Source organism: Terrapene carolina, unplaced genomic scaffold, assembly GCF_002925995.2.
Source record: "Terrapene carolina triunguis isolate 2854851 unplaced genomic scaffold, T_m_triunguis-2.0 Scaffold613, whole genome shotgun sequence".
Classification (NCBI taxonomy): domain Eukaryota; kingdom Metazoa; phylum Chordata; order Testudines; family Emydidae; genus Terrapene; species Terrapene triunguis.
The window spans coordinates 7,064,533-7,087,097 of record NW_020664964.1 but is presented as its reverse complement, the minus strand read 5'-3'; the positions used below and the strand labels follow the sequence as shown (position 1 = coordinate 7,087,097).

The window sequence follows — 22,565 nt, the reverse complement described above, 5'->3', positions numbered from 1 at the left end:
ACCAGCCAACCCTAGCAACCCCTCTCCAGGCACCCCTTCCCATCCCAGAAAATTCCCCACCTACAAGGCAGGCAATGATACCGAAGCCTTCTTAGAAAATTTTGAAAGGGCCTGCCTTGGGTACAGCATCTCTACAGACCAGTACATGGTAAAGCTGAGGCCACAGCTCAGTGGACCCTTAGCAGAGGTGGCGGCTGAAATGCCTAAGGAACACATGAACAGTTATGAACTTTTTAAAAACAAGGCCAGAATCAGAACGGGGCTAACACCTGAGCATGCCCATCGGCGGTTCAGAGCCCTAAGGTGGAAAACAGACGTGTCATTTAACTGTACCAGTATAGTCAAAATGGCACAGCTTTTGTGTTTAGATAAGACCCAGGATATGGTCCTTGAACAGAAGCACTTACAACCTACTGCAAAGAATGGTAGTGAGTTTGATGTCAGACTCCCTAAACTTATCTCATATAGGAGCTGCCAAACATTCATTAGATGGGAACAACTTTTAATCCCTGCTGAGCTGGGCAGGATTCAAAACCAGTGACCTATAATTGAGAGGCCCATTAGCAATGCCCTGATATTAATGCTACATCTGTGAGAATGAGGCTTGGAAATATATAATAAATGTATGTTTACACAAGCAAGTTCTTCCACTCTCTGGATTCACAGGCAACCCCACACACACTTTCCTCTCAGTATCAAACATACTCTATTTGCCACATTCTGTTCTTAAAGAGGGAGTTCTCATTAATCAAAATGCAACAGTTAAACAAACATTAACATTCAAATTAACTTCTACACAGACTGTTTTGCAACATAAAGTCATTGCAACAAATACTCTAAGGTCTTTACACTAACTTTATAAAAATATACTTTCGTCACCCTGTAACACTCTGTACCCCAAAGCAACAGCCTGGCACCCCGATATTCACCATGGTGATATAATTTTGATATGTTTTGTACAAAGTATGCCTTGTAAGGTATCATTTTAAAAGTCTTGATCTGTTGAATATTAATATCCTGTTGGGTTGTATGTGCTATCGTTTTATAGGAAGTTATGAAGTTTTGCTGCGTGTGTGTTACTGAAATATGCTGTGAAGTTGGAAACACCCACAACCAGCCTTTCAGGTACAACAATGGAGAAGCAAGACAGCGTTTGCCCTCCATGAAGGGGAATCCTCATTACAAAGGACTACCCCAGGAACTGTATACAATGGAAACCTCTCAGAGAGACATGTAGACAATGGAGACTGTTTGACTCACATCATAGCAAAGGATCTTTCCAGCAAGCGGGAAGAAAATATAAAACGAGGAAGTGACATCATCACTTGGCCTCACTCCCCCCACAACTCAACACCTGGAAACACATTTGGAGGACAAAAACTTTGAACTGGAGAAGTGGTCCCAGGCTGGAAAGGAGAATCTCAGCCTGTGTATTAAGGAACTCTCCCATCTATCAGGGTGAGACACTGCCTGATTTAAATCCTATCTAATTTATATTATTTAGATTGCAATTTTACTTTTATTTCCTAGGTAACCAACTTTGATCTGTACATTTATTATATATCATCAATTAAAATCTTTCTGTAGTTAATAAATTTGTTTTATAGTTGACCTAAAACAGTGGATTTTGCTTGAGGTGCATGGGAAATCTGCTCAGGCACAAGAGCTGGTACATGTCCTCTCCACATTGAGGGAAAGATGGACTGGGTAATAAACACACTGGTCAGGTTTCTGACCAGGGCAAGATGGTACAGCTCTGGGGTCCTAGGCTGGGGAGCTCTGGGGAACTAGCCGGAGCGTCTCTATTGTTGGTTTATGAATGGCTAGAAAAGCTTTTGTGTAACGCAGCTGGGTGTGTCCCTGCCTGTGAATGTCTGTGTAAGTGCAGTACCTGGAGAGGTTTGCAGCTTGTCACAGCATCACAGTGAGAGAGGGAGCCCAGGTTGGTAAGACAGAGAGTTCAGAGGTACCCCAGTTCCGGTTGCACCCTGGGGAATCCGTCACACACACCCTCAACTAGGTGATCAGGAACTTTCAGAATCAGTGAAACATCTTCCACTTCTGTTATAGGAATGAGGGGGAAAGCACAATGTTATCCTCTGTGTGGACCAACCCACACAGGGAGACACAACACACACATTATGACGGAGTTGCCCAGCTGTCTCAAAAATTGTGTGTCAGGATTCCTTTTCTATTCCTAGCTCTTTGATCAGATTGCGCTTCAGTGATTACAAACAGCACACAAAAATAACATGACTGTTGTACAGGTGGTAAATGGGGACTGAACCCAGGATCTCTGGATGTAAAAGCATGACATGCTGCCACTTGAGATAAAGAAACATCTGTCTTAGCACAGAAGCAGCAGCAGAATCATAAACCTCTATATATGGTGCAGTAACTAAGGCCCCAAAGTTATGAGTTACTACTATTTGAGAACTGCCTGGGCATCAAGGCAGCTGAGAAAAGACAGGACAGAGAGATGAGGGAAAAATACTCAAGATCTAAGAGCAAGGTTTCTTTAGACGGTCTGAGGAAACAATGTTTTTGCTGCCTTTCACAAGAATGCACTGTTGGTACAGCTGAAGAAATTTCCTTTTTTCCATCTGTGAATAAATGAATTTAAAAAATTGATAACAAACATCAAGATATTATATGATGTGTCGGATAATAGGGAACTTAATGGAACCTGATACTGTGATTAAATGAAGTTATATGTATAAAATGGAAGTCAACTATAAGTGATATAGCTTTGGGCAAAATACTGTATACTTTATTGTCAGAGTTTACCTTATCGGCAATCCTGTTAGGTCAGGAAAGGGGTTGCATTCATATTGATTTATTTTAGTTTAGTGATCAAGTGAAGAAATAAGGCTAATATTTGTAGTTAAGTATGCTTATGCTATCACCTGTGCCGAAAGAGAAAGCAAATAATAGGAACTGAAATCAAATAGTGTGTTTATAAGGACACTTGAGCATGGAATGAAATAATCAGAAATGTTACTATTTGATTAATAATGCCTGGGATTAGGGCAGGAGTATTGTAAAAAGAACGGTTACTTACCTTTCGTAACTGTTGTTCTTCGAGATGTGTTGTTCACGTCCATTCCACATTAGGTGTGCGCGCATTGTGTGCACGAGCGTCGGAAACTTTTTCCCTTAGCGGCTCCCGTCGGGCCGGGGAGCCCCCACCAGAGTGACACCACTGCGCCACGCTGGCCCGACACCCTCCAGTTCCTTCTTGCCGGCAACTCCGACAGAGGGGTAGTAGGGTGGGTGGTGGAATGGACGTGAACAACACATCTCGAAGAACAACAGTTACGAAAGGTAAGTAACCGTTCTTTCTTCTTCGAGTGCTTGTTCACGTCCATTCCACATTAGGTGAATCACAAACTTACCTTTGGAGGAGGGTAGGAATCAGGAAACAATCAATCGGAGGACCGCCCCGCCAACTGCCGCGTCCTCCCGTGCCTGCTGGTTGACCGCATAGTGGGTCGTGAAGGTGTGCACCGATAACCAGGTGGCCGCCCTGCAGATCTCCTGGACTGGGACCTGCGCCAGGAAGGCCATGGAAGCTGCCTGCGCTCTGGTCGAGTGGGCCATGACCGCCGGAGCTGGGACACCAGCGAGGTCATAACACGCCCGAATGCAGTCCGTAATCCACGACGAGATTCGCTGTGTCAACACTGGACTGCCCCTCATCCTCTCAGCCATGGCCACGAATAGCTGCGTGGACTTACGAAAGGGTTTGGTGTGCTCCAAGTAGAATGCCAATGCTTGGCAGACATCTAGGGAGTGCAGGCTGTGGTGACATGGGTCCGTATGGGGTTTGAGAAAAAACACCGGCAGGCAAATGTCTGACCCAGATGGAATTGTGAGACCACCTGTGAGAGGAACTTAGGGTGTGGGCCGAGCTGCACCTTGTCTCTGTGAAACACAGTGTATGATGGCTCCGAGGTGAGAGCCCTCAGCTCTGATACCCTTCTGGCCGAGGTGATCGCCACCAGGAATGCCACCTTACAGGAAAGGTGGAGAAGGGAGCAGGTAGCCGCGGGCTCAAACAGGGGCCCCATGAGCTTAGAAAGGACTAAATTGAGATTCCATGGGGGAACAGGGGGGCGTGAGTAAGGGAACACCCTTTCCAGACCTTTGAGGAATCGTCCCACCATTTGGTGGGAGAAAACCGAGCTACCTAAAAACCCTGGGTGAAAGGTGGAAATAGCCGCCAGGTGCACCTTAATCGAGGATGGGACCGGCCCTTGTTGCTTAAGGTGCAGAAGGTATTCCAGAATGGTCGGAACCGGGGCCTGGAGCGGTTGCACCTGTTGTGACCCGCACCAGCTCGAGAACCTCTTCCACTTGGCCAAGTAAGTCGCCCTGGTAGAGGGCTTCCTACTACCAAGTAGAACCTGCTGCACAGGAAGGGAGAGCTGGCTCTCCAAAGCATTTAACCACGTAGCTTCCATGCCGTCAGATGCAGTGATTGCAGGTCGGGGTGAAGAAGCCGCCCTCCGTCCTGCGTAATGAGGTCCTGGTGTAGGGGCAGGGTTATCGGGGCCTCCACCGACAGCTCCAGGAGCGTGGTGAACCAATGCTGGCGGGCCCATGCCGGGGCGATGAGAATGATCGACGTCCTGTCCCTGCGCACCTTGAGCAGTACCTTGTGCACTAGGGGGCTGGGGGGAAAAGCGTATTTTAGTTCCCTTCCCCACTGGATCGTGAATGCGTTGGCTATTGAGCCCGGGCTGCGACCCTGGAACGAGCAGAAATGTGGGTACTGGGTGTTGTCCTTGGTAGCGAACAGGTCCACCCGGGGAAACCCCCACCTCCGGAAGAACGAAAGCACGACGTCCATTTTGAGCGTCCACTCGTGCATGCAGTAGGACCTGCTGAGGTGGTCCGCCAGCTCGTTTTGCTCCCCCGGGAGATACACCGCCTCGAGGTGAATGGCATGGGCTATGCAGAAGGTCCAGAGGAGGAGAGCTTCGTCACAAAGCGGGGAGGAATGGGCTCTGCCCTGCTTGTTTATATAAAACATGGCGGTCGTGTTCTCTTGTCAGAACTGTAACGCTGTGACCACTCAGAGTGGTGTGAAAGGTCTGGCATGCTAAACAAACTGCCCTGAGCTCCTTCACGTTGATATGGAGCGATTGCTCCATCCCCGACCACAAGCCCTGAGTTCTGAGGTTCCCCAGGTGAGCTCCCCATCCGAGGTCTGACGCATCTGTTACCAGGGTCAAGTCCGGCTGTTGTGCGGCAAAGGGGATGCCCTCGCAAACTACAGTCTGGGACTGCCACCACCTCGATGAGTCCAGCACATCCCCCGGGGCTGTCACCATCAAGTCTAGGGAGTCCCTACCAGGGCGGTATACACGGGTGAGCCAAGCCTGCAGAGTTCTGAGTCTCAGTCTGGCATGCTTGACCACATGTAGCAGTCGCAGGCAACATCTGGCCGTCGTAGTGGGGAACTGGCACAGGGAGCTCACTGCCTGCTGGATGGCCAGGAATCATGATTCTGGGAGGCTTGCCCTTGCCTGTACCGCATCTAGGACCGCCCCTATGAACTCCACTCTCTGTGTTGGGACGAGAGTGGACTTGGGAACATTGACCAGGAGCCCCAGCTTGTGGAATAGACTCAATGCCGTCTGTACATGAGTCCGAACCTCTTCTTCGGACCGACCCACCAGGAGCCAGTCATCGAGGTAAGGGTAAACTCGAATCCTCTGTCTCTGCAAGCATGCTGCCACCACCGCCATGCATTTTGTGAATACCCATGGGGCCGCAGCAAGGCCAAATGGTAAAACCACGAACTGGTAATGTTCCTGGTTCACGGTGAAGCGCAGAAATTGGCGATGCGCTGGGTGGATGGCGATATGAAAGTACGCGTCCTTCATGTTGAGGGCAGCATACCAGTCTCCCAGATCCAGGGAGGGGATGATGGTACGCAGAGAGACCATGCAGAACCGGGTCTTGACCAGGAACTTGTTGAGCCCGTGCAGGTCTAGGATGGGACGAAGGCCCCCCTTGGCCTTGGGGATGAGGAAGTAGTGGGAGTAGAACCCTTTCCCCCTTAGGTCTAAGGGCACTATCTTTACCACCCCTGCCTCTAGGAGCGAGTGAACTTCCTTTTCTAGGACATGCTCGTGAGAAGGGTCCCTGAAGAGGGACGGGGAAGGGGTGTGTGGGGTAGGCAGGGAGGAAAACTGTAGCATGTACCTGCTTCGCACAGTGCGCAACACCCAACGGTCCAACGTAATGCTGGACCACGCACGGGAGAAGCGGGACAGGCGGTTGAGGAAACACAGGGATGGATCCGGTGGATGATCTGGTACGCTGTTCTCGAGTGCGCCTTCAAAAGCCTGGCTTAGAGCCCGGCTGAGGCTTATGTTGGCCTTGGTTCTGGCCCGCCCTATTAGAATTGTTGTTATTATTGCGCCGCCTCCTACTGTCTCCACCTCGCCTGCAGTAAGGCTCCTGCCGAGGACAAGGCTGGTACTGGCGCTGGGGAGGAGGTTGCGGCTTAAAGGGCTTCCTCTGAGTCGCCGGGGTATGCATACCCAGTGACTTGAGTGTGGCTCTAGAGTCCTTAAGGCTATGTAGCTTCAAATCAGTTTGGTCCGAGAAAAGTCTGGACCCTTTGAATGAGAGGTCCTATATCGAATTCTGGACCTCAGGCGGCAAACCTGACTCCTGAAGCCACGCTGAGCGCCTCATGACCACGCCTGATACTATTGTCCTGGCCGCTGCGTCCGCCAAGTCCAGGGACGCTTGGAGGGAGATTTTCGCTATGGCCTTGCCGTCCTCCACTAGGGCCGTGAACTCCTGTTGGGAGCCCTGCGGGAGGTTGTCCTTAAACTTCCCCACCGCCACCCAGGAGTTGAAGTTATGCCTGTTGAGGATGGCCTGTTGGTTAGCAATCCTCAACTGGAGGCCCCCTGACGAATACACCTTCCTGCCGAACAGGTCTAGGCGTTTTGCTTCCTTGGCCTTAGGGGCCAGGGCTTGTTGCCCATGGTGCTCTTTCTCGTTCACCGCCGAGACTACCAATGAGCATGGGCTCGGGTGACAGAACAAGAAGTCGTAACCTTTTGACGGGGCAAAGTACTTGCGCTCCACACCTTTGGCCGTTGGTGCACTGGATGCCGGGGTCTGCCACATAGTCATGTAATTAGACTGAATGGTCTTAATGAGTGGGAGCGCTATTCTGAAAGGACCCTTTGGGCTCAGAATGTCCACCATGGGGTCTTCCTGCTCAACCGTCTCCTCGGCTTGCAACCCCAAGTTATGGGCCACCTTACAAAGCAGTTCTTGGTGGGCCCTGTGGTCTAATGGCGGAGGTCCTGACACCGCCGTGCCTGCTACTGCTTCATCCAGGGATGACGAAGAAGTTAGCAGCTGCTCAGCTTCCTCCTGCTGGTCCCCCCGGTCCTCCTCCCCCAGGGGAGGGGCTTCCGGCTCAAGCCAGGGCCGGTGGTCCTGGGACAGCACCGGGTATGGTGCCGGGCTCTCCGGTCTCTCGCTTGGCGAGGCTGCAGGCGGCTTGGACACCATAGCTTCCCTTACAGGAGAGTGTTGGTGCAGGGACCGGGACCACTGTACCGAATAGCTGGCCCTAGAGGGAGCACCTTGACGCTGGTGGTAGGCCCACGGGGTCCAGAAGGGCCAGTGTCCTGGCGGTCCCCATTGTGGTAGCCAGCCAGTTTGTTGTTCCCTGCTGTCCAGGGTCTGTTGCGGGTAGCTGTATCGGCCTGAGTCGGTGCCGGACTCCGGCGACACCAAGCGCGAGGGCCACGGCGGTGCCGTCGATCTGTGCCGGCGGGAGGCTGATGATCAGCTTCTGGCTGACCAGGACTGGGACCAGTACTACTGCTCTCTGGAATGGGACCAGTGCCGGTGTTCCCGAAACCGGGACCGGTGCCTTCTGGGCGCCTTCGGCGACTCCCAGCTCGATTCCTGCTGGTGCCGGTCTTAAGGGGGGCACTGGGGAGCGCCGTGTGTCCTGCACTAACCCCGTGCGTTGACTCGTTTCCAGTACCGAGACTTCCGTCTGAGTCAAGGGTAGCTGGGAGTCCACGGACTCAGAGCTCGACCGGGACCAGTGCCGGGACGGTGACCTCGAACGGCGCACCATTGCCGGCTTTCCCCTCGACGGCACCCTGGGTCCAGGTGCCGGAGGCTTCTCCCTGGCCGGGAGGGGGCTCGCCGCCGACAATCCGATGAGGTCTTTTGCAGCCTCAAAGGTGTCAGGCGTAGAAGGCTGATCTATCATGCCCTCGAGCCCTGCATCCGCACTGAGCTCACTCATAGCTGGACTTGGTGGGACTTGTGGAGCCGGTGCCACCGGTGCCGGAGTAGGTGCAGCATCCTTTCCGCTCTTCCCGGTGCCTGGGGCCTGAGATGGCGCCTGTCTGTTCTGCGGGAAGCGTCCGCGCCCCTCCTTTGGTTTTGCCTTGGACCGCACCGGGGAGGATGAGCGGTGCCGGGGCCTATTTTGGTGTTCCGAGGCCGATGGCTTATGATGCTTGGCTGGTACCGGGTGTCCTGACGACTCCGGGGTGCTCCGCACCGAGGAGGCTGGGGCCTTCCGGGCCTCCATCAACAGCTACCTTAAATGAAAGTCTCTCTCTTTTTTTGTTCTCGGCTTAAAGGCCTTACAAATCTTGCACATCTCTGTTTGGTGAGCTTCCCCCAGGCAACGTAGACAGGAGTTGTGGGGGTCACTAACGGGCATAGGCTTGTGGCATAGGCTTAAATCCGTGGACCTGCGGCATGCCCCGCTGCCCGGGGCGGGTGCCAGAGTCCTCCAAGCACCTAATCTATTAAGAGTTCAGCAACAATGAAACGCTAACTAACTGATAACAGCTATGCAACACTAAGGCTAAGGGAATTGCTTCTCTTACGCGAGCAAGAGGTTGTTCCAACGCCGTCACGGATGGTAAGAAGGAACTGGAGGGGGTCGGGCCAGCAGGGGTATATATGCACGGCGCAGTGGCGCCACTCTGGCAGGGGCCCCGCCGGCCCGATGGGAGCCGCTAAGGGAAAAAGTTTCTGACACTCGTGCACACGACGCACACACACCTAATGTGGAATGGACGTGAACAAGCACTCAAAGAAGAATGGGACCTTACCCCACTCTACGTTATCTCAGTGGGATGAGAAGCAGCCCATCTCTCACTGCCCTGAGCCTTACCCAGAGGGACATGCTGGGTGTGATTCCCCACCTGTGGGAAGGGGTGGGACACTAGTACCTCTAGAGGACTTCTTTCCCCGATATACCTAGCGAGGCTACACCAGAAAGGCCTTGCCTACTGAGTCCTAAGAACACTCTGGGATTGGGTTTAAGTCTGCAACCCATTTACTCTCCCTCTTGAGGGACATCACACCTGCTTGTGAGACCCAGGGACTGAGCCTGAACACTTGAGGCTATGGTGAAGGAGCTTCCAAATTGCCTCGCTCTCTCGTCATGGTACCTCTTCTCCAATTGCTCCTCTGACCCACGTCAGATCTATCTGTGAGGTGGAGTGCTCCCACCTAGTTACTAGATAGATTCCCAATAATTAACATACCCTTAAGTGGGGTAGTAACTTTATGTTTAACTAGACTGTTAAGAAGGGCACACAGACAAAACACCAAATCAAATAAAACAGATTTATCTTTCTCAGAAAAAGCCTAAAAATAGGAGAAAACTTGTTAGCAGGTTTCAAAAAAATACATAGCATAGTCCCATCATTGTTGTTAAAACAAGGACAACAGAAATGAAAAAATTATACAGTTATTCTGGCCTGGTGGAGGAAGTCTTGAAGTAACTTTGCATTGTATAAAGGAATGTTAAAACAAGTTTAAAGAGCATCAAAGAATATGGAGAGACTTCGTATAAATGGTATGAATTTATACAAATGTTGATAGAGGAACTGCCACTTGAGCAAGCATAACTACGAAGTTGGCCAAGGGATACATTGCAGAGGGGCCCACGCAAAGTGACTTATGGATTTAAGTTACTTACCGGAGCAAACCAGGAGGTGGTGTCCAAGGTATGTCCGAAGATGATTGTATCAACACCTATGGCTTAATTTGTCTTATACAAGCTGGTTTGACAAGATGTTTTAAACAAAGGATGGTAGCCTGTTGCGTTTTAGTCTCTAGAAAGCCTGTTATACTTTTGTTTCATTTGTAACCATTTCTGTTTCCATTACTCTTACTCAACAAACTTGAATCTGTGAATCTCTGTTCTTTGTTAATAAACTTATATTTGTTTTCACCATATAGTGCTATGTTGTTATAAAGGACCTGATCCTAGTAGTAATCTTCCAGTGGTGTGTACACTGTCTCTTTGAGGGCAGCTGACCTGATAATTACTGACAGTGTCCAGTGACAGGGGCTGCACACTACAGGGGGACACTTCTGGAGAGTTTGGGGACTGAGAAACATCCAATATTAATTTGCAAGGCAAAGTAAGGGCTGGCAAAGTTCTGAGGAGTTTGTTTGGGCAGCTAACTGACTGTGAATCTCAGAGAACTGACACACAGTTAAGCACCAGCAAATCTCTCTCTAGCTGAGGCAAGGGGGTGGGGGGTAAGATGGTGACATATGGTTCTGCACACCCCAAGAAAGTGTCACAGTAATACACAAACTCTTTCTTGGGTGACGAACCAAATCAATCAGTTGACCACTTCCTGAAACTGCATACCCAATAAGTAAGAAAGTGTACATACTTGTGTACATACTTTAAAGATTGTTACAGAGTTGCAGTGTGTGTCCTTGTTTTGTAACAGGCGCCAATCAAGATTGTTGTAAAGTAGCTTTGAAACTGAACAAGTTACTGTTGTTAACTAAGAATGCATGACACTGTACATGTATCTACCAGAGTGAATGGTTTCATACAGCCTTTCAAGTTCTAGGTGTATACAGACATAAAACAGACCAAGTGTACAAGCTTCTTGAACTGTACTTAATCTATACAGTCTGTCATAAATGTAGGAGTTTTTGTTTGATAGGAGTAATAGACAGACCTTGGGGCTGCTGTAATTTGTGGGGAAGTAGGTCAAAAAGGTAGACCATTATAGATCCATTAGGAGGGAGACATTGGTGAATTGGCCTGTAAGTAATTGACTATGTCTTATGCTTTTGTTTTGGATTGTTTTTCCCCCCTCTGTTGTGTTAGCAACCTCATAATAGATAATCAATTGGCACAAGTAAAGATCTATTCTGAAAGACTCAATCAAAAATCTAAACAATGTCACCCTCTCAAGATAGTGATTGAATATAAGTGTTATTTTCTATTCTGGTTGTGTTATTTGATTCTAAAAACCTGAATGGTTATATCAACTAATTTTCTAGTTTATACCAAATCATATTCCAGTGCTATTTTTGTCGTCTTATATCTGTGGCAAATGGCCGGCGCTATTATGGTGGGTCCCCCACTATCCCTAGGAATGCTCTGACTTGCTTTTTGTGGACCGGTCGGGGCCAATCCTGTATTGCCTCTACTTTGTTCCATTGGGGTTTCACCAAGCCCTTTTCTACTACATACCTCGGCTAGCCCTCCCACGCAATTAGGAGGGTTGGCGCTGAGGCTGGCCTGTCTAAGGGCATCTAGCACTGCTTCTACTTTTCCTAGGTGCATCTCTCAGTCAGGGCTATGGATGATTATGTCGTCTAAATAGGCATACTTGGAGTGGGGTCATAGTAATTTGTCCATTAGTCATTGGAATGTTGCGGGGGCCCTAAAAGTGAGGACAGTATATTGGAAGATGCTGTTGGTGTATAGAAGGCGGTCTTCTCCTTGGTGTCCTCAGCCAGGGGAATTTGCCAATAGCCTTTGGTGAAGCCCAGGGTGGTCAAATATCAGGCCTTGCCTAACTGATCAACTAGCTTATCGATGCATGGTATTGGGTAGGCATCAAATTGGGGTATTTCATTCAACTTCTGGAAGTCGTTACAAAACCTCCTCACCTCCATCCTAATTTCTTCCCTTTTGGCCTCCAGTAGTTGGTATGGTTTTATTGTTACCCTTGCTCCGGGGCAGGTGACGCTATGGTGTTGGACCGTTGTCGTATGGCCTGGCTGCACGGAAAACACGTCTTGGTTCTGCTGGATCATATCAATGATCTCTGGTTATTGTTCCGGGGTTAGTTCGGGGGATATCCTCACCTACCCTTGTGGGCCATCTGTCTGGGGTGGAGCTCCCTGGGTGACCAGGCATGTCTCCCGATCATGCCAGGGTTTCAATAAGTTAGCGTGGTAGACCTGCTCGGGCCTTCGGCAGTCTTGGTTGCTTTACCTTATAGTCCACCTCCCCAATGACTTCCACTATCTCATATGGCCATACCAGCACCAGCACCTGTTCTCCTGGCTGAAATCTTCATGCTTTCGCCTGGCAGTTATAATAGGTCCGCTGGGCCTCTTGTGCTTTCTCTAAATGCTCTCCTACTATGGGGGTCACTTGGGCTACTCGCTCTCTCATCTGTGCCACGTGCTCAATGACATTCTTCGCTGGGTTGGGCTCTTCTTCCCAATCCTCCTTGGTGATATCTAATATGCTGCATGGGTGGCCTCTATATAGTAGCTTGAAGGTGGAGAATCCAATAGACACCTGGGGGACCTCCCGTATCGCAAACATCAGGGTAGTAGAAGGGTATCCCAGTCATTTCGATCCCAAGCCACCACTTTCCGGATCACGCTTTTGAAGGTACAATTAAATCACTTGACCAGACCATCTGTTTGAGGATGATAGACTGAGGTACATAAGGCCTGGATGCAGAGTAAGGTACATAAGTCCCTCATTAATTTTCACATGAAGGGAATCCCTTGGTCAGTCAGGATCTCCTTAGGGATGCCCACTCTAGCGAAAACCTGGAGCATTTCTTTTGTTATTGCCTTGGCCCTGGGGCTTCTTAGGGGAATAGCTTCTGGGCACCGTGTGGCATAGTCAAGGATGAAGAGTTTGCTTCGGTGGCCCCGGGCCGACCTTTCTATCGGGCCCACTAGGTCCATGGCTATCCTTTTGAGAGGGACTTCAATAACAAGCAAGGGCACCAACGGGGCCTGTAAATGAGGTCGGGAGCTGTGCAACTGGCATCCTGGGCAGGAGGCACAATAGCACTGGACTTCCACCTGTACTCCTGGACAGTAAAACCTCCTTAGGACTTTATCCAGGGTCTTATCTACTCTTAGGGTGTCCCCCAAATAAATGGCTGTGAGTTAGCTCTAACACTGCCCTTATGTGCTTATAAATAAAATAAATTAAATAAATATATTAATGGAGATATCCTATCTCCTAGAACTGGAAGGGACCTTGAAAGGTCATTGAGTCTAGCCCCCTGCCTTCACTAGCAGGACCAAGTTCTGGTTTTGCCCCAGATCCCTAAGTGGCCCCCTCAAGGATTGAACTCACAACGCTGGGTTTAGCAGGCCAATGCTCAAACCACTGAGCTATCCCTCCCCCCTGTGGTACTAAGAGCTGCTCTATCTTTTCCCCCCATATCTGGGCTACAACAGTGCAACAGATTGCATTTGACCACATAGTATGGCCCTGGGCCTTTGGATTTCCCCTCAATGGGCATGCCGTTTACCTCCACTATCTGCTCCCTCATGTTTGCAAAGAGTGGGTCATAGGCTTGGTCCTTCCCGAAATTCTCATGTGCGGGACCAATCTGGCCTAATTTTATGGGATGGGTTTCAATTCTGCCCCCTGAGTTGCTCTTACTGGTGCTGGGGACCACCTCCGGATCCTCACTGGTCTGAGTTGTCTCCTGGCCTCCCGGACGAGTTTGCCTACTAACCAGGGCGGCTTTCTGGTTCCCTGCCAAAATCCTGGTTCCTAACCTTTTATTTGCCCTCCTTTCCTGCTTAGATTTCCAGGGCTTCCAGATGCTGAAAATAATTCTGGGGCAAGTCTGGCAAAAATTGGGGCATGGCTATCCATGGGTGCCTTGATCTCAGCCCGGGGATTGCTACCCTCCCCTAGCTCTATTGGGGGGGAATAGGTTCTCAAACCCTGGAAGTCCCTCCTGATTAAGACCGGGTAGGGGAGTCTGGGGACCAACCCTGCGGTCACCTTGGTAGTATTCTCCTGGATCTCAATCCGCACTGGGATTGTGATGTAGAAATTTACGGTGCCATGGACACACATTACTCCTGTGTTTTTGGCCTGGGTCAGTTGGTCTTGCCCCACTAACTTCCCTGAGACCAGTGTGACAGCACTCTCAGAATCCACCAAATCTGTGGTCTCAATGCCATTCATTTTTACCAACCACAGGTGTGCCCATGTGGGGTCATTGCAACCCCCACCAGGCCGATTAGGCTACATTGCTCCCTGTGATCCCCCAGATTGCACTGCATGGGCTCCTCCCTGCTGGGGCACTGGGCTGCTATGTGCCCCAATTCCCCACACTCATAACATCGATACCTTACCCTGGTTGTCACCCTCTGCCTTGGGCTATTCAGCCCGCACCCTCTCCCCCGCAAGCCCTCAGGTCCCTTCATGGCTTCAGGTCATTCCTCGGCGCCCCTCCTTCCAGTTACAGTTCTCCTGAAGTTCTCGATAGTCTGGGGCCTCGGGGTTGGGACTGGCTTCATGATCCATTGTGCCTCATCTCCTGAGGTCTGGAACACTTCACGGGCTGCCAGCTGTCTCTCTATGAGGGTGACTAACTCATTATAGGTGGAAGGGTTATTCTGGTCAACCCAGGCTCGGAGGCCCGAGGATAGCCCCCTCATATACCGGTCCAGCACCAGGAGATCCATCATTTTCTCAGAGCTGAGGGCCTCGGGATGCAGCCACTTCCGGGTCAGGTGGATTAGGTCAAACAGTTGCTACCGTGGTGCCTTGTCCTCACTATACTGCCACTCATGGAACCTCTGGGTTCACAACGCCATCGTTAATCCGGATCTGGCCAGGATTTCTGGTTTCAGCTGTGGTAGTCTGCTGCAGCCTCCCTGGCCATATCGTAGTAGACCTCCTGGGCTTCCCCACGCAGGAACAGGGTGAGGATGCCAGACCACTGATCTTGGGGCCAGCCCTCCCACAGGGCTGCCCTCTCGAAGGCCAAGAGGTATGCCTCCATATCTTCCTCCCGCATCATTTTCTGCAGGCAGTTGCTGGCCCATACAGTCTGTGTCCCGTCACACTCACGGCTCAGCTCCATAAGGGTCTTCACCTGGTTCACCACTTCATGCAGCACAGTGCGGTCCTGGCTCATCAGCAGGCGATTGGTCTCCTGCTGCAGCCATACCGCCTCCTGTTGGGCAGCTGCTTGGATCAGGGTAGCCTTCTGTTGGGCCGCTGTGGCTTGCACTAGTTCCTTGACCACGTCGACCATCTTGGGGACGGGATGGTTTTGGCTCACCCTGGATTAACTTCACAGTACGGAATCCCACTCTTCACACCACATGTGGCAAATGGCTGGCACTATTATGGTAGGTCCTGTGCTCTCCTTTCGTGTGATGGGTCAGGGCGCCACCTCTTGCCCCTATTCTTGGGCATCAAGGGCTCCATTAGTGCCCTGGTGGAACAGAGAAGGAGAGCGGGAAGGGACCCGGGCCCGTCCCCTACTTGGGGTCCCAGCCCCTTCTGCTTTGCAGGCTTCCTCCCCTCTCCCTCCTTGGGCAGGGTTTCCCTCAGTCCTCTGTGCCTGGGGAGTCCCTCTGCTCTGCCTTTTCTGGTACTGTGATCCTCTTGTTAACAACAGTACTCCTCCAAACTACAGTCAGCTATCCTTCCCCCCTCCTTGTCTGACTGAATCAGAGGTTTTTATTAGATCTCTTGCAGGGCCTTAATTGGCTCCGGGTGCTCTAATTAACTTGTAGTAACCTCTCCTCAGTCCACAGGGAATAAGGCTCTGATCATCCTGGGGCTTATGTCTCTCGCATCTATCACTCTCCTGGTACCCTCTGGCCCTGCTGTATCACATATCCTATACTATTATTTGCTTTCATTAAGGATATTTAATAAAATTCTACAAAACTAAATTTAACTCTGTAGTTCTTCTCTGTAGTTAAGCAATCAAAATTAAAAGAACCCTAAGAAAGGCGGTAGGTGTAATCAGTTAAGCAGTTGTTTAAATTAAGGTTTGCTTTATATCCTATCTTTCTTGCAGTGGTCTAGCTGCTACAGTGTGACAGAGCCACAATGTGGTAGTGTAGGTTACAGAAGCATCTAATTTGCCATGTTTCTTCTGAAAGATTGTGGGAAATGGATGTGCCTTGATCCTGTTATATTGGAGTCCTGGGTTCTATACCTGAACAGATCTTGTGCACCTCTGTACATGCTTGTGTTTAGAACATTACAAAAGTTTAAAACAAAAGCAAAAAAAAGAGAAAATAAGTAAAATAAAACTGAATGGAAGAGCTCTAGAACCTTGACAATGGCAATCATGCTGAGTATATATAATATAAATGGCGCAATGATGATTTTCTGTTAAAACTAGTGGTTCCCAATGTCAACCATTTGCCAAGAGTTTATGTTCTTGGAGGATATTTTAAGCGTCAGTTATGTATTTTTGAGGTAGTAATCAGAGCATTTAAATCGCAACTCATTTAATAGGCAGAGAATTTCTATACCCATATTTGGCTAATATAAGTTAAACAATTAGTTTACATAAACCTTTAATAAGTGTCACATAATAGAAATGACACTTCTTTAACTAGAGCAGGGCTGTAGGCAATGGTGAAAAATTATACCATTTTTGTTTGCATGTGCATAAGCAGATTTGAATACATTATCTATATTTCAAAAGTTTCACTTTCAACGTTACTCTGTACTTACATATTTTTAGGAACCTAAGAAGGCACTTGTAGACAACTTTGTGGTTTGTCAGTTTGATAATGAAAGCATGATAGCAAAGCCATTCTGCTGCTTCAGAAGGAAATAGCCCAGAAGCACCTTTGGTACCTAAAGCAATCCCTGAAATGAAACAAACATAGTTTTACCTAAAGCTGATTAGTATTCAAGGATGAGCAGCAAATCTCTCTCCCTCCAATCAGAGCACTTCAAACTTGAATGGATTTTTTCTTATAAAACCCATGAGGGCAAGGAAGTTGTGCCCTCATTTAACAGATGAGGAACTGAGGCACAGAGACATTCAGTCCCAAGTCACATAGGAAATGTACAGCAAAACTGGGAACTAGTTAACCACAAGATCATTTCCCTGTCCATAACTCATGAATAAAAGCCCTGACTGCTGAGGATGGGAGAGGTTAAAACACAAACGAAAAATGTGCATCTTTAGTAAGTGAAAGTTAAAAAAATTATCACATTGGGTGTGATTCTCATCCCTACTCCACATCTTTTATGCCAGGTAAAAGGATTAAAATGGAATCTTCTTCCTTCCGAACTATCTCAGAAAGAATTCCTCTGGTATAGACTCTGCAGAAGACAGCTGTAAGGCTGTCTTCCAAGGACCTTCTCACAAGTTCTGGCATGGGGGGCGGGAGGGCTGTGGTAGGGCAGGACCACAGCACACACTGTTATCACAGACAGGACAGTCCAGGGAGGCTTCTATAACTTACATACACTATCTAAGCAGGCTAGCAGCCCAGAATCAAGAAGGTGCAAAGATGTCTTAAAGCCATTTTATCCCCCTCGGCCCTGGACTGCAAATTCTATGCTCCACCTTTTAGAAGCACAACATGGAATCTCTCACCCATTGTGTGAGATTATGTTGTGATGTTACATGAGGACAATTAATAGAAAATAATACTTGGTTAAAATGAACACGTAAAGAAATAATTTATGAAAAATGAAAGTGTCAACTCTTTTACTAAATAGGAAAAAAAACCTGTAGGTGACTATTATGGGATTGACTGGAAAAAATGTCATGCAGGTTTCAAGAATCACACTGTCTTCTATAGGCCACAGAAACAGAGTAAATTAGAGCAAAAGATATGTTGGTAAAATATTCATTAATTTGAAAAATCCAGATTAAGAACTACTACAAGACAAAGGAGGAATGTATGAAAGAGTCAGTAATAGGTTATAGAATCTCTCTATAATTAGTTTCTGGATTTAATTTTCTCTTGTACTTTTCTTCTTTGCACAATTCCTTGTGTATATTATTTCTATAGTACTACAGATATGTATTGCCCTTATTTTATAGAAAGTTTAAAAAAAAGTCAGACCTATACCACACACAAAATGAGGTACTGGAGGATGAGGAACAACAAAGGGCCTGATCCGGAGACATGCTGCTTGTTATATATGCAGAATGTTACTTCCTATATATACACCTTTTAAAATATGCAGATTTAATATATTGAAGTTTAGGCATAGTAGAATGATGGCCAAAGTAGCAGTCAGCAACAGAAAGCTAATGGGGGTAGGATCTGAAGAGAGGAGCATGAGGATGTTCCAGGCATAGGGGGATGCATAAGAAAAGGTGCATAGCTGTTTATGGAAAGGAGAAGACAAAAACAGCATTAAAGAGAGCTGAATGGCATAATACTTGTGCAAATAACAAGAAGGTAACAACAAAATATAAGATTTCAGTAGAAGCAGTACTGTGCAGCCCTGAATAAGAAGTCTGAATTTAATATTAAGGATGGGAAACCAGTGAAGGGACCAAAGGAGGGAAAATGAAATAGTTGCAGAGGAGGAGGATGCAGATGACTGCATCCTGACAAAAGGATTTGAGGAGACACAAGGTGAGATTTTGGGAGGCTAGAAAGGAGAAGGTACAGTAGCCAAGGCAAAAGATAATCAAAGCATGGACCAAGGTTTTGGGAATGGGGATGGAGGTGAAGGGACAGATTTTCACAATATGAGAAAAGAATTAGTAACAGCAGGATTTAGTAACAGCCTAAATGGAAAAGGAAGTGAGAAGAGTTGAATATAACAAAGATTGTGATCCTGGATGACCAGAAAGATGGTGGGAAGGATAATAATAATAAAGGAAGGGAAAGGAGAGGGTTTTTTATGGGAGGAGGAGGACAAGAAATTTCATTTTTAATATGTTGGGTTTGAGTTAGTGGCTGAACACCCAGTAACAGAAATGGGAGCAAATGGAAGCTTCTGCTTGAGGCTCCAAGAGGAGCAGCAGAGGAGGGTGTCATCAATAAGAAGTTATGAAAGAGTATGAGCTCAACCGCAGCGGGGAGAGCGGTGACCAAGGAATGTGCTCGAAGGGACATCACCAGAGAGTAAATGAGGGGAGGAGAAGCAACCAAATAAGAAAATGAAGGCGTGACGGAAGAGGCAGGAGGAAGACATGTCAAGCGAAGAACAAATAATCAATCTTACCTGGTATCTAATATAAACCAACCCTTTCCCTGCTGCATTCTCTCCTCAAATCCTACTGCCTCTCTCAGATACCTCCTCTTTCCCATCCCATAGTGTCCCAAGATGCCACTGTGTAACTCCACTTCCCACATTTGCAGCCTGCAGTTTCCTCACCCTCCATCCTCTACCTCAAGCATAAGCTACAGCAGAGACCAGAGTGAGCAGTTGATTGGGACTCTGTTACTGTGCCTGGCCTGCGAGTAGATCAAGTAGAGTAAGCTAAGTCACTCAGCCTAGAGCTCAAGCTCAGTGTCAGGAAAATAACCCTCTCCCAATAGTCCTTTCCTATGTGGAGAAAGGACAGAAAGACAAATGTACACACAAGAAAGAATGCCTCCAGTGAGAGAGAGAGTGCTGGGGGGGGAGAGCGTGTGCATGCTAGCAATGGGAGTATATAGATTCCTGGCATGTTTGTACAGCCCAGGCTGAAACCTGTGCCACCTCATTTTCACTGTTATTTTTAGCCTTGCTAGCTAGCTTAATGCTAGTGCAGATATGCCAATCCGTGCTGCAATCACCCCTTTGACTGCAGTTGAGACATACCCTCAAGTCTCAGCCCAGAAAAGGTTGTTGGCAACCACAGGCATGAAAGGGTCTACATAATATGATACACTTTTTAAAAAGTGTATCAGAGGCAGTGACCCCAGTGACTATGGAAATGGGAGTCAGGAAACCTGGATTTGTACAGAACTCTGATGATTATTTCTGTTGTGACATTAGGCAAGTTCATTAACATCTCTGTGCTTCAGTTTCCTTATCATTAACCTGAGATAATACTGTGAACACACTCAAAAACTTGCATTTACTTATTGTAGCCATTTAAGCAGATACCACAATATTTGTAATAATCCTTCATTCTAAGTACATGGAATATTATAAATATAAATAAAGTTAAAGATGGTAAACACCACATTTGAGGTCACCCACTGTACTCACCCACCTCTGCGGAAATGTACTGTAAGTACCTTTAATTCATATACAGAAGTTCATCATGACTCCATAATGAAGGATGAGAGGACCCAACTGTGACATTCTGTACCTTAGGGGAGCACCCTGTAACCCCCATATTCCTCATTTATATATAATTGTGATCTTGCATATAGAGCAGGCCGTGTGAGATATCTGGGGAAAGGTTATGATCTGATAAAAGTCATTTTTTCTATCCATATATGTATATAATTAATGCATATGTAGTTATGAGAATTGTATTATATGGTTGTCACTAAAACATGGTGTAAGTTGGGGGAATCAGCCAGATATTAGCTCAGAGACAACAGCAAGGAAAGTAACCAACACCCTGGTGGGGTGTCAAACAACCCATCAACAACCATTGTCCAGTAAGGGAGCTACAACTCAATTACTTGCCTGCATGAGGCCACACCAGGGGAACTGCTCATCCTTGCCTGGAGACTCAGCAATGCCCAACAGACATGTCTGGACTTGTGTTCTCCAAGCACATGGGACTGAGGGTATAAAACAGAACATAGGAGCCCCATGCTGGGCCTTTCTCCTGCCCCCACCTATGCTGCAAGCAACAAGGACACTGAGAAGACTTAAGACTCCAATAGAGGAGACTGGTCTAAGTTTCCAGGGGGAAATATGTGTACTATGAACTGCAATATCCAGTGGGGTGAGAAAAACTGCTTAATCTAGATGTTGCCCAGTCTAATAGGGTTGAGAGTTTAGACTGTGTGCTTATATATTTTATTTTATTTTGGTAACTAACCCTGACTTTTTGCCTATCACTTATAATCACTTAAAATCTATCTTTTGTAGTCAATAAATTTAACTGTTTATCTTTACCAGAGAATTTGCCTGAAGTCTTTGGTAATCTGTTCAGGTTTGCAAAGGCTGGTGTATATCCACTTCCCATTGATGAAGTGGTGAACCAATTAATAAATCTGCACTGCTCGTCTTGAGCAGTGCAAAACGGTATATTCCTGAGGTACAGTGCTGGGAGCTGGGGAGATCTGGCTGGTGCCTTTCCCTGTGTGATTCATGAATGACTCTGGGAGCATTCATGCAATCTAGCTAGGTGGGGGCCTCCACATGCTGTTGTGCTGAGTTATAACAGCGCCTGGAGGGGTTTGCTGCTTGTCACTAGCAAAGCATTGTGAGAGGCAGCCCAGGCTGGAAAGAGATAAGGGGGCACAGTGGTCTCACAGTCCTAGGCTGCACCCCAGGGATTGCATTACACCTACACTTATTGAATTTATTTTCTGAGAATTTAAAAGTAAAATCTGTTAATTAGTTCCATCCCCAGTGGTTTTATTGGCTGAAGGAAAGGGACTCAATTGTCTATCAATTGTCTCTGATCAGTCCCAAAGCTGCAGTTGCCAATGCTTCCACGGTTTATTAAAAATGTGAACTGTGACATCTCCATTATTTTATCCACAAGGGAATACCTCCTCTCTACATACGTTAGATAGGTAAACATTTTGTTCCTGTTAGAACATGCTGCTTGATCATTCATACTAGTTACCCTGGTATGGGAGAATGATTCACTGCCAGTCCAACAGATAAGCATACCAGTGACTGCAGCTATTGTGCCACTGAGGTGTTGTCATGTTCTGGGGTGCAATCCAGACCAGAGAAGAGTTGTGTCACCTCTTACCCCATGACCCTGAGTGCCTCACAATGCCTTGCTACTGTGGCTCTCTGCCTGGGACAACGATAGTGAGCAACAAGCATGCACTCTCTACCCGAACCCCATCACAGTGCCACAGTTATGCAGGATTTACACACAGCTTACTAATATAACTGAGGTTTACACTTTAAGCACTGGTGAAATAGTTTTAAGTGATTCTCAAGTGAAAAGGCTGGGAGCAGTCAAAGAAAGGCCTAAACATGAATAAGCACCAGAAAAGGCAGGATGGGCAAAGAAGCAGATGCTGAGCTCACCAAGAAACAGTGAGATCTCGCAGCAGCTGATCAGATTCAGAAGAAAATGGAGCGAGTAGCCATGCTGCACACATAAACCATGAGACAGAATGGGGCATTTGCTGCAAACCGGGAGCCGGATGAAGGTCCCTTTTTCTCCTACAGGACATGCAGGAGACCAAGCAGATGGTTCCCCAGATGATCCAACAGAAGCAGCATCAATAGCGAGACGTACAGAGCTGTGGAGGTTGGAGTGGAAAAGGCTGCTAGTGGAGGAGAGACGGATAGATCTGGAGATCAGTTGTCTGAGTCAGAAAGCAGAGCTGGAGCAACAGAAGCTTGCTGACAAAGACAAACAGGCAGCTCAGACAGAAGAGGAGTGGCATATCATGCTCATGGAACCCAGGAGGAAGGA

General features: G+C 47.8%; 1 protein-coding gene across 7 annotated transcripts in view; it reads right to left on the bottom strand.

Annotated features, from left to right (window-relative positions):
* Window positions 1-22,565, bottom strand: part of TERT (telomerase reverse transcriptase) — a 121,868-nt gene that overhangs the window by 4,096 nt on the left and 95,207 nt on the right. For 3 of the 7 annotated variants that reach the window (XM_024195091.2, XM_024195094.2, XM_024195093.2), the window contains one exon: window positions 16,763-16,900. In XM_024195091.2, the coding sequence (XP_024050859.1) occupies window positions 16,763-16,900 (138 nt within the window). Of the gene's footprint in view, window positions 1-1,889; window positions 2,062-16,762; window positions 16,901-22,565 lie in introns of those variants that run through there. The other 4 variants (XM_024195095.2, XM_024195096.2, XM_029913367.1 and 1 more) reach the window with 3 other exon arrangements.